The 12,867-nt window shown below is 35.9% G+C and overlaps 1 protein-coding gene across 1 annotated transcript; it reads left to right on the forward strand.

Moving 5' to 3' along the window:
* Positions 1-1,895: 1,895 nt before the first annotated feature.
* On the forward strand, positions 1,896-12,254 carry ATP6AP2 (ATPase H(+)-transporting accessory protein 2). The gene is made up of 7 exons (XM_067111262.1): positions 1,896-2,050; positions 6,700-6,824; positions 7,525-7,748; positions 7,986-8,103; positions 9,241-9,345; positions 9,715-9,873; positions 11,004-12,254. The coding sequence occupies exons 1-7, from the start codon at positions 1,999-2,001 to the stop codon at positions 11,193-11,195; spliced, it is 975 nt and encodes a 324-aa protein (XP_066967363.1). The 5' UTR covers positions 1,896-1,998; the 3' UTR covers positions 11,196-12,254.
* The last annotated feature ends 613 nt before the right edge of the window (positions 12,255-12,867 follow it).

Genomic DNA, 12,867 nt, shown 5'->3' on the forward strand with positions numbered 1-12,867 from the left:
TTAAATTCTTTTTTTTTTGACATTCGTTTCTAGTTTCCATGGTTTCCTGTTCTGGAAATCTTCTATCCTCTATGACAGTGGTGATTCTAGATTCTTGGCTTAGCTGGCCATGGATAAAGCAACTTGAAATATCCACGATAACAGAATAAAAAAGCCTAGCTTCTGGTAGTAATATATGAATGGCTAATCAAATCTTCAGAGGGACCATGCCGCCCTGAGCACCCCCTCCCTTCTCTGAGACTGAAAGGCTATCCTATTCTTATATTTGCAATTAACCTTCATTATTTTTACTTCCGCATTTCTCTGTTTCTAGCTGTCCTTAACTGGAATAGATAAGGACATCAACTTGCTCGTTCAGTCGACTATACCTGTAAACCATCTCGATTTCGTCGGGAATTTCTTAATTTGCAGACCTATCTACAGCTGATCTATCCACGATGCAAATTCTCCCGACCCCAAAAATTAAGACTATTTTATGGTAAAAGCCACGAATTTGCCTTATGTTTCTTAAATAGAACGCAATCATTTGCATAAAGAGAAAATTCCAATTCTCCCCCTCCTTTGATGAAACAAAGGGCCTAGCTTGAACTGGAATTTATTCTTGACCATTCATATTTGGTATACTTGGATAGTGTGCTGTGTTCTTGTTATATTTTCTTTTCATATGTTATAATATTAGTACAATGTATCATTGAGTGTGTTCACTTAGGTAAGCCTAAAAGTTGCTGTGAAATGGCTTAAGGCCGTTACCACATAAAAATCTCCCTCCTTGCCAGTCTCAAAAACTAAATTTAACAGGTACATATCTCTCTGGTAGCCTACTAACAAAACCTGACGTTGCGGTTGACCTCTGCATTGTATAAATATGTGACCAAAAAAAGTGTACTGCCTAAATACTATCTAGTCCCCTGTATTTGATTCAGTACAGGTTTATGTTTTTAATTCTCTATTTCCATATAGTCCAAGACTCCACTAAAATGTCATAATGATGGTAATGATGATGATGATGATGATGATGTCACAGTTTAAGTCAAATACGTGAATTTAACTCAGTTTTGTTTCAAACTTCTTTCAATTAAAAACAAATAAATACTGTTCATCTTTCATTTTAAAAAAATCATCAAACTTCAAAATATCTACTTTATTCTCGACCTTTCTTCATAAACAGAATTACTATAACAAATATTAAACATATCCACACAATTTCAGTGTCCTCCAGGAGAGAGGTAATACCAGAATAAATTTGAAACGAGATGGCAATTAGGGTTATCATAAATTTTCAGGGATTTTTTTCTGGATTTTTCGCTATCGTTATCAAAGTGTTTGTGCATAAGATGATCACAGGACTTTAGCAACGTGAAGGAATTATTTCATAATTTTTTATGAGTTCCACCATATATTATCTTGCATTTTAATTAACGCCTTCGGGTAAATATTTCTTTGATAGAGATTAACTTCTGAAAATATTTAATGTAAATGCATGAAATCAAAATCTGTGACCAGTTGAGGTTGTTCCGATCGAAATTCGTTAATAAAATGCAAAGTATCGTAAAACTCGTGCACAGAGCAGTAATGAGGAAAGCAGCCAGTCACCTTCATGTATATGTATTTTTGAAGAAGTTGGTGATTACTGTGAGTCATATATCTTTAAAACAAATATACGGCCTAGCACATGTTTATTCCTTAAAAGAAAATTTTTAAGAATTATTTCTCAATGTGACGCTGTTTAGTTATACTTGACCATATCTATGATCAAAACAAATCACATGATCAATGAGGATTAAAATAAAGTGGAGAATAATCTCCAGTACTGTAAATTATATGGTTATAGTTATTCAAAATGCCATTTATACATTTAAGTTTATCAATAATAAATTAAATTATATCAATGAAGTCAAATATCTGGAATACTATAAATTATTACTTTTTACATCCACACTTTTTCCTGCCGAATCGATTTGTAAACCCTGTGACAGACAGGCAGAGCAGAGGGTCAAGATGGCTAAACCGACTTTCCTCGCTGTATTTCTGGTGTGCTTGGTGTCTTTTGGTAAGCTTTTTAAAGATCTGCATGTATTGGTAGCTATGTGTCAAGGTATTTTGCATACTAGCTCTGCCAGTGTATTTTGGCTCCCATATCTTCGTCTAGGCTAGGCCGTAGGTACCAAGTGAAAACCTCAGGTCTACCTGGAAGTAGGCCCTAATTTAATATTATATATATATATATATATATATATATATATTGCAGGGCTATAACAGAATAGGCCTAGCCTAGATGTATTTTTTTTTTTAGTTCTTCCAAATTCGTTTACCTAGCCCAAAGGCTGGGCCCAGTCACTGTACCTAGGCAAGGAAAGCTTATCTTATAGGACCTAGGAAGTAATTAACCAAGGATCCGAAGTGCTATCAATGCCTAATATCCTCAAGGGTATAGGCTGAGTTAGGTTAGGCTACCCTGATTTGATTGATTTATGGTTACTAAAGCTGGCGTCACATCATCTAGGCTAGGTTATGGATGCCAAAATGTAAGTGTATACAGAGTAACTTGCCGTGACCCAGGCTATTATCTCAGGGGGTGGATGAGTCAAATACATTTCAACAAAGATATGACCTAGCCTAACCAAAACTGCCTTTGACCTAATCTCACCTAGGATGCCGTGCTCTGACCTAGCTGTGGAGTTTATTCCCCCACCCCACCCCAACCCACCAAATTAACAATAATATTGATGAGATAACAGAGCAATAGGTGGGAAGTTTCTGTTTGGACACATGAACTGGCCCAGGGTACCTCTCATTAGTAGTAAGTCGAAATCCTGGAAGAATACATCCTAACCAAACCAAACCTTTGCCTAATCTTACCCAAGCTAGAAACTTTTCATTTGGACACATAGCCTAGACTACCATAGACTGCCCCTTAATGGCAGTGGGTCAAAATCCAGAAGTAACACATCTTAACCAAACCTTCCTTTACCCTAACCTTGTCTAGGGTGTTTTCCCATGATGTTATCTATGGTGGCTATGCCCCCATCTCCCCCGTGGATCCCTATAGTTAACAGTAAAAATAAGTCGTAGTTGAATGATAGGTGTGAAGTTTTTATTCAAACGTGAATCGACCTACGTTGAAACCTAGAAAGAATACACCCTACTAACCAAACTTTCCTTTGGTAATTCTAAGCCGGCTGTCCGTGGTGAGCTAGCCTATGGCAATTGACATTTTCCTATGTTATTTTACCTGCTGAACATGAATTTAAAATAATATTTTGGCGGTCGGCTGTAACTAAAATGTAATTGACCCTTGAAAACTGCACGTCTGTACCAGTGGGTCGCACACAGCTCAAGGGTAAATTACAGTTTAGCAGTAGCCGACCAGCAAAATATTACCTTAAACTCTTGCAAAGCAAGTAAAATAACATAGAAAAAGTCAGTTGTCACAGTCTAGCGCCACTGCACACTATTCGAAGTTTTTGTAAACGGGAAACAAAACATTACCATTTCTGCTCTCAACTTGGGTGGCCCCTATAGGTGGCCATGGCAGAACGGTCCTGCACACCTTATCTGCACTTTTTAAGATTCCTGGCAAACTCTTATGCTCTGGCAAGAGGTTCAGCAAGTAAAATAACATAGGAAAACATAAAATTCATTGCCAGAGTCGCACAGCTCTCGCTAAGTGCAGAAAACTGGCAGCTGCTGATTGGTAAACCAAAAGCTAGCAGATGCGTGTTAAGGCTTAGAATCAGCAGTACTAGTAATGAATGAAAAGTGCCTTTGGAACGGCTCCCGCTATCCATTTATTCGCCCTTCTTTTTATGCTTGTTTTTCGTGTTCCAAATGATATATATAACAGGAAATACAACAATAAGGTACCCAAACCTTTTCCCAAGTTATTTACCCCACCCAAAATCCCGAATTCCCAACAAGTCCCCCTTACTGTTAGCTATTCTCGAAAGGGTTTTACCCCACCCAAAACCCCGATTCCCAATGGGTTCCCTTTACCGTTGGCTAAAGTTCTAAGGTAATTTACAGCTTAATTACATCTGACCGCCAAAATATTACTTTAAATTCTTGTTCAGCAGGTAAAGTTCTGTCGAAAAACGCCAACTGCCATAGCCTAGCTCATCACAGATAGCCGGCTTAGATCTACCCTTTCTTTTAATCCAACTTCATCAATTGTGCATTGCCCTGACCTGGAGGGAGAAAGGGTTCCCCCCCCCAATGAACAATGATAATCAACAACAAACAAACTGTTTACTGTATCCAAAATCATTAAGGTTAAAATTATTGTATTCAGTCTAGTTTTAACCCTCAGGTGATTAGAGTTCATTGTGGAAGTGCTAGGCCTGGGTTGTGTTGTGTTCGTTATATATTGCTTCCGAACACAATTTAACAATAAAGTCTACAGGTAAGTAGGTGGTGATACTTATGACTTTCTGTGGAGTTGAATTCATCACTTTGAAACAGTAAAAACATTTACATCACATGCTTCCACTTTGGAGGCTGAGAAAGGTAGAAACAGCTGTCTGGATCAGGGCACATGTATATGCAGGCATATGTATTATATTCTGATTTGTTGGATATTCGAAAAACAATATGCCTACGGCATGACCTACTGTAGGTCTTCTAGGCATATGATTGGTTGGATTTAAAATTCTTGCAACCAGGCAGTTGGGATCAGTAACTCGAGTGTTAAGCCTTTACCTTTTTTTTATTTTCAAGGTAGACTGCTCAATTTTCTTTCATTTTGTAGCTGAATAATTATTCTATATAATTGCATAAAAATACCCAGGTAAATTACACACCAAGGTAAATTACCTAGTTATTGCAATGCCAAAAATTATAATCATAGCAAGGAAAATATGATAAAATAAGTGACAAAGTAATGTCACGTTTTCTGTAAGAAAAGTGCCAGTCGCCCATGCGATACGTGCAGTAAATGTTTATACTTTTTTTGTTCAAACACATGTAACTCTGACAGTTTCCAAGGGTAGACAGCAATATGCGCAGAAGACTTCTTATACCTTTCTTGTTTAGACGCATAGCTTCAACAATTTTTAAGGTAGACTACTCAATTATGTTTCAATTTGCAGCTGAATGATTGCTCTATGCAGTAGCGTAAAAAAGCCCCCAAAACAATTTTACGTAGGTGGAATAATGAGTAGAAATTACAAGATACAAGAAAACTGCACTTTCCCCCCAAAAAAGAATGCTGTATTTCCCCAAAAAACTATTTACAGTAAAGATTAATTACCCAGAGAAATTACATAGTTCTTGCAGTTGCACAATATTAATTACGTGTATTCCAAGGAAAATATGAAAAAAGTGCATGTTCCTCTCTCTGTCTCTCCGAAAAAAGGTAAATGTTGTAATTATAGAATAATTTGTTTTGTATTAGCTAGAGCCATACAAAACAAATAAACATGGCTGTTGCATATGTATAAAAATATTCTCTCTCTCTCTCTCTCTCTCTCTCTTGCAGAAAAAAGATAAACGATGTGATTTTATAGAATAAAAATCTTGAACTATACAAAACAAATAAACACATTACAAATGTATAACCAATATCAGGAACACTTCCTGATATTGATCCTCATCTTGTCTGCTGGTTTGTGCAATCTTTTTTCTTTTGACGTTTGCATACGCCATCATTAAGCAAAGGACTTAAATTTGGATGACATTTATATCAGTCATCAGTAAGCGAAAGGGTTTAAGAACTACAGGAGAGAGGCGCTGCGTAACCAAGTTCCCATCAAATTAGGATTTGGGAAAATTGTGGGCCATGCCAAAGATAGTTAAATCGTAGAATTTTGATAAATGACCAGGTATAATTTTATTTTTGGAGGTTTTAAGACACTTGGACATTGTCAGGATAAGAAACGCAAAGACGTATCTTCCTTTCCTCTTCCTCATCTTCTGCCCCTCCTTCCTCAGTGAGGAAGAAATCCAAGAAGTGTTCGCACAAGAGTGAGCACTTCCCTCTTCATGTCTGCCCAGCTCTTACCCCACATATCACTAGTTAACTGCCTTTTTACAAGTTTCATAAAAGACCCTGATATGTATAGTACCTAGGAAAAATACGAATTGCCTTGAAATTTTATGTTTTTATAGATTAACGGTCGCTCATTTGATTAGGATGTTAGCCTAAGTGTCCCCAGTAGGTAAATGTCTCAACATAGTGAAAAATACTCCAGCATTCTCAAACATTTTATAACTTACAGAATAACTTTGCGTGTGCATCTTTGTAATAGGACTTGCATTATGTGCTTCACCCCCTAGTGTAAATAGAAATAGACTGCCATCTCATATTTTCAAAAAGCATTAGCTGAACTTCTAGAGACTTTTGGGATGCTTAACATAGTAAAGTATTATTATTATTTATTAGGCGAATGACCTATGCATCACTGAAATTAACAAAAACTATTAACAGCTTGATTAATATAGAAATATCAAATTGCAAGCAGTTTATGATTATGTGAGAGGTATTACCTGTAAACTGATGAAACCTTTATTTGGATAAAGTAATTACAGTAGTCTTGCATACAATGTAGAGAAAAATTTAAAAAAGATATAGGCTACTCTTGAACTGTGCATTTGCTTTTTGAATGATGTTGGGTTGAAATTTAACAAACGATGTTCCTGCTATACTCAAGTGTTATTGTTGTACTATGAGTTTACTGTGGTAATTGTTTTCTTTTTTACCTGCAGTGCACTGTGGGGAAGTAACAGTGGTCCATGCACCATCAACATTAAGGTTTGGATCAGCAAGCACACTTCGAGTATCAAATCTTGATGACATTTTAACTTCATCACTTGGATACACACCCAAAGAGGTAAGTTTATAAGTAGTCTTTTAATGGAACTGTAACTTTGGGGTTGAATTTTTTTCAGAACATGACCATGCGTTGTTGTTGTAATAGTACCTATAATTCGTAATGAGTGCACACTACAGTACAGATTTACAGAACAAGCCAAAAGATCGTGACCTTTTGTGTAGCTTTTTCCAGAGAATATTATGTTTTTGTGAAAAAAAGTGAGCACCTTGTAGGCATTACTGACGGCCCTTTGTTGGACCTTTTTGACCATGTCTGTGTTGTTTTCTGATCTGTCACGTTTTATCAGTTCCTCGTTTTTGGGCGCATTTAATGAGAATCAAGAAATTTGTCTCACATTGAAATTTTGGCAGTAAGATGGCTAAATCTGCCTTTTCTGCTTTAATACGAAATTTTTTTATCAACTTAATATTGAATAATGGTAACCCAAGAAACTTACTGAAGAAGAGGTAAATTTCCAGTGGTAAAACGAGTTTTGCAGTAAAAATGAAGGTTTATATTAACAACAGGGATATATTCTCCAAATCTTTACGTGGGAAAAGTGCTCATTCTCATGTTTAGGGCTTCATTATTCACCAGTTATAATTTTATTGTTGAACCTAACAAGATATGAATGTGGTCTTATGTCTAGGACAGTATTTTAAGTTTTTTTGTGAATACTTGCCCTTGAAAGATATTCATTCTTGTTCTTTGTTTGCAGTCTTCACCATGGAATGGGTTAACCATCACAACTCCATTCTCCCTGCCTACTGCTGCTGTTGTGATAGTAGTTCATGGTGGTGGACTAACTATCAATCAAGAAGGGTCAACATATCCCCTAAAAGAGGATATGAGTATGAAGGAAGCCTACCTGAGCGTCAAGAGTATTGTTGGATCCAGAGCTCAAAGAGAAACATTGTTTAAATACATTAGTGTGGATGATGAGTAAGTCTTGGGATCTTTACCAGTGACAGTTTATTGGGCTATAAAAGGGAAAGTCCAAGATCAAAACTTAGCCAAAATACAACATAATTTTTTGCACATATCCTTTGACATTAGATTTTAAGGACTTCGCCATGCCTACATACTGTACTTGGAAAATAGATGTTAGCAATAGATTTTCATCATGGAAATTTGTCTAAATTTCATCAATACTAACTTCTGATTATGTTTATATTTTAGCCTCGTGGAAGATGGACCTCACAGTTTCATTCCAACTACAAAAGTGCTGAATATGACAGTGGAGCCAGATGCAACTTTGCTTCGTGAATTAGGAACACTCATGAAAACATCCATGACGGTAAAATGAATTTGTGTTTTGAAAAACTGAACTTTATTGTAACATTTTCTTTTTCTTGGTAATTACATTGATTTGACAACAAGGAATATTATTAACTAAGTATCAGTTTATGGTCACTTAGAATAAGCTGTTGCAACAATGCTTGGAGTGAAGATAGTTTTTTGTGTTAATATAGGCAGGACTGTATATTGATTTTTCCTTCATCCTTGGTGTAACAGTAGTAAGAAATGCCAAGAACGAATTCTCTGTATAGAAGGTTTAAAAGTTCATTACATTCTGCATGCAAACACAATTTCTTGTTCACTTTCAAGTGTTCTATGAAGTGGTGTCTAGCAGATGTCAAGAAATTTCCCTGAATTTTCTACATGGGTCACTCTAGAGTATTAATGCCACAAAATTTAAGCCACTGTATCTTTTGGACAATACATTGGCAGTTGTTGGAAGTGGACAGACCCGAATGGAAAACCATGATAGGTATTTTTGTAGACGCTTAACACTTATATAATGAGAAATTTTAACAAAATTTCCAAAATTACTAAAGGAATATGGCCAGTCATTTGACCTTAGGTTATTAACCTGGAAGACCCTGACATGGTACTGCCTGTCTTCAGAAATTGTCAGTGAAAGTGTATCTCAAAATTGATTATAGCCTCATATACTAGTAGGTTGGTGACATTCTGCCAAATTATTGCTAAAAGCTTGCAGACTCATGCTGGTCATCATCATTCTCCTGGAACATAGCACCAGGCCATAATTTTTGCCACAACCATTATTGTTTTGATCTTTTTATATCATTACTGACCAGAGTACCCATGTAAATGGCATCTTTAATACTAGCACACATAGGGCAGAATTTATTAGCTTTTGTGCAAAAGATGCATGGTAATTTCTCAATTTCTAGATGGCAGCTTGGTCCATGGGGTGGATCAGAAGTGTCATATTGGCTGGCAAATAAAGGTCTAAAATGTTTCCATGTGCCAGTTACAGAAAGATGATTGTTACTAATATTATCAAGTTGTTTGAAAAGACTACCAAGTCAAAGTGAGTCCCACCAAAAAGATTTAATTGTAAATGGAAATAGAACAAAGTACAGTAAAACAAAAGAATTTAGACCCATGCCTTATTGATTATTTGCAGGTTAGCGAGATTACAACCACATCTCATGGAGGCCAGGATGTCATCTTCATGGAGCTGAATGCTTTAGCACCTTTGGTCAAAGTGTATGGTATCAACTCAGCCAAGGTTTGACTTATTTATTTTTTATTTTCTAATCAATAGGACTGATCAGATGGTATGAAGTAGAAACAGTTACCGGCTACCATATCCATCTTTAATTATATTAAGACCTAGACAGAAATTCATATTAGGTGTAAGTGAAGTTAAATAAAATTATTATGGCTGTTTTGCTAATGCATTATACAGAGTAGAATCTATGGCTTATAATTAGATTTTTATCAGTGAATTATTTCCTTTGTTTTTACCTATTAGGGTTTTTGATGAATAATTTTACTTTAAAAGCAGTGACCTGGAAATATTCTTTTTGTGTCATACCTCTCAAGTTTAGTATTCAGTAAATATTTTGTGGTAATCTGCTTCTTTTTTATCCCTAAGGTTAAGGAGGCAATTGATGTGGTAAGAAATCAGTTGGTTAGAGTAACAGACGTAATGCGCCATGCTTATAACGACCAGGTTCTGGTTGTAACAACAGTAGTCGACCAGCTTCAAGAGCTTTCCCGTCCTTCTCGTTCCATTCTTCAGTCACGAGCTGCTGTGAGTATTAATTAATTTCATGAAGCAGCTTGGTACCTGAACTTGTCCAGAATTTTGTGTATTCGTGCAAAATATAATGGTTCAATTGTAATATTGTGCAAGCTCATTCATGGTCCAGTTTTCAGAATACCCGTCAGTTTTCCTTCTCATGTACTACCCCTTACCCTGTGCTGCAGTAGATGTAGAAATATATTATTTCAGGTACATAACTGATAGACTGGGCTGTTGTACAGTCAAGAGTAATGAATTCTTGTGCCAAAATGTATTCACAGTAGCAAGGAGTGTTGATTGTTGAGTCCTTACACAACGTTTAAACTGAAAATTACATACAAGGTTATTGGCATCGTACAGATTTTGTGATGAACTTGCATTATAACCCAGAGTCATCACTTTTATACACTGTAAATCTCAAGTCCAGCCTGCATGAGAGTTTCTGATCTAAACCCTCCACAAACAGGAATGAGTCCAAAATGTTCAAAATCCAGAGATCCTTGAGAAATTTTGGATAAGAAGTATCAAGGCATGACCAAAAGACATCCCATCATCATGGCCATCACAGTTCCCTGACTACAAAATTTTCTTCTCCTTAGAGCAATGAACTGATTGTCCCTAAGACCTATTCTTGCTAGTTTACCATGACCAAGAACCTTGAAGAAAGCACTCAGTTGTATCAGTCTCCACTGCAGTGAAGTTCACTGAAAAGAGGGAGCCTGAAAGTGAAGCTCAGTGTGACAAGTCTTCAGTACCAGGTGAAGGATGATATGCCTGTGCAGAGCAGCCCTTATTACAGAAAACTTTATAACTGCTTGTAAGAAATGGCCATTAGCTTGTGTTATTTGCTGAGCTTCTCTCAGACATTCTTAGTTCATATGTGCAAGAATTTCTTATGTCTTGTTAGTCAAAAACGGGTAAGAAACCAAGTTGGGTAAATTTGCATTTGATGGGTCACCCTTTGGCTTTCCAGCTAAAAACTCTTCGCTGGTATAGAAGCTGTTTTGTTAATCAAGAGAAAATTATGTAGATTTGGCTTCTATAGGCAAGTGGTAAGTTACAGAGAACACAATTTTCCTAAACATACCTTAAATTGAAATGGTTAATTTTCAGACATTTACTTTTACCAATCTTTGCAGCCTCCCTTGGACTTGAATTTGGCATCTGAGTATTCTTCTGACTACCCTGCTGTCTTCAACATTGTCCTCTGGATCTCCCTCATTCTGATTATCTTCATTGCATTTACTTCATTTGCTATGGCAACCATGGATCCAGGTCAAGACTCTATTATCTACAGAATGACAAATCCGCGCATGAAGAAAGACAGTTAGATGTATTTATGTTCTGTCCTAGCACAAAACTAATGAAGATATTAATATTAGTACATCAGGTTGTAGAAGATAGTGTGTTTATTTATAAAATTTTTGGTTTTATTAATTGATCTGCTGTTAATTGAAGTACAGTACTTTTTCCACTTAAAATAGTGAATGAAGCTCAGAGAACTTAGATGATTATTTGAGCAGGAGAACCACAGCATAAGTGAAAGTTTTAAACTTTACAGAACATTATGTACTGTACTACATTTCTGCTTGGTAATGCTATTATAGATTAGTTTTGTGATAAATTTCCAGTGTTTGTAAACCCTAAAATCTATGAAATTCAGACCTTGATTTGTTAATACATGTAGAAAAAGTAGTTCTTTGTGAGTACTTATTTTAAAATATTGTTTACTAGAGACACTTTGGACTGTGGTACAGCATTAAGAATATTTGTATTTTTAAAAGAATTCCATTACTTCATGAAAATTAACACTTTTAATTGCTATTGAAATTCATGTTGCCATCATCAGTGTAATTAATTAGCACCAGTAATAGTGCTAGGTCTTTGGTATATCTGCCATGAGAGTATGTCCAATTACAACAAAAATTTTCATTCTTAACAAAACAGACCCCTGTGACTATTCAGTTTGAGTGTATTAATGTTCAGTACAGCATCTGAACTGTATTTGTGGCTAACATACGTGTTCATCTCCCTTGTAGCATTTGTTATATTCATAAATTTTTAAGTCAAGATACTTGATATCAAGTTTCAAGTGTTGAATTATGAGGAGTAAAGTTGGTTGACTGACTATTATTTAATGGGCAGAAGGGTCTTTAATAAGATCTTCAAAAGTGATTCATTGTAATTAGTTGTGCTATTATAACACAAATCTTAAAGCATACATTCCATCATGTTAGAAATAAGTGTTTTTTTTTGTGATGTCAAAGTAATACAGATGGCTAATAGTGAGGTGTGTATTGTATTAAAATATTGTATAGTATTTGTTTGTATATAAGCTTGTGTAATATGAGCGCAGTGGTTAATTATGGAATAAAGTTATATGAAATTATGCTAAATTTTTGTTTACCCAGTAGAGTTTGGTTAAGATCATAACCTGTTTTTGTTCAAACAGGTGAATTTTAGTTTTTCTTAAGCGCCATATTAAATTATCAAGATAAAAATCAAAATCAAAATCTTTTTGTCATAATTTCCCACATTCAACAAATGCTCACACCTTTAATTTGTTATAATCTAGATCGATCTCTTATTATATGACAACGTGCCAAAAATTATCAGACCTTGGTTCACAAACATTCACATTCACAATTTGCCAGTGCTCTTGAAACTCTTTCAGTATCTTCATAGCAATAAATGACATTGTAATCAGCTACCAGTCGGAATAAACAAGAATATCTACCTGGTTGAATTTGCTATGTACTACACCCCTGTAGGAATGTAGAGGCATCAGTCTGCTCACGTGATAGTTCACTGGAGAAATTTAATTACTAAAGGGTGTCTGCAGCGTACCTTCGTCTCCCTAGCTGCGCCTGCTGTACAGCCTTCTGCTTTTCCTTCACTCCCACTTCCTTTCTTCAGTCTTACTGTCTGACCACTCTAACACTTCTAAAGCACCTGTGGGGTTTTCTCCAAGTCCACCTTTGGATCCTTGTGCTTCATCTCTAT

This window comes from Macrobrachium rosenbergii, chromosome 11 (genome assembly GCF_040412425.1).
Source record: "Macrobrachium rosenbergii isolate ZJJX-2024 chromosome 11, ASM4041242v1, whole genome shotgun sequence".
Classification (NCBI taxonomy): Eukaryota; Metazoa; Arthropoda; class Malacostraca; order Decapoda; family Palaemonidae; genus Macrobrachium; species Macrobrachium rosenbergii.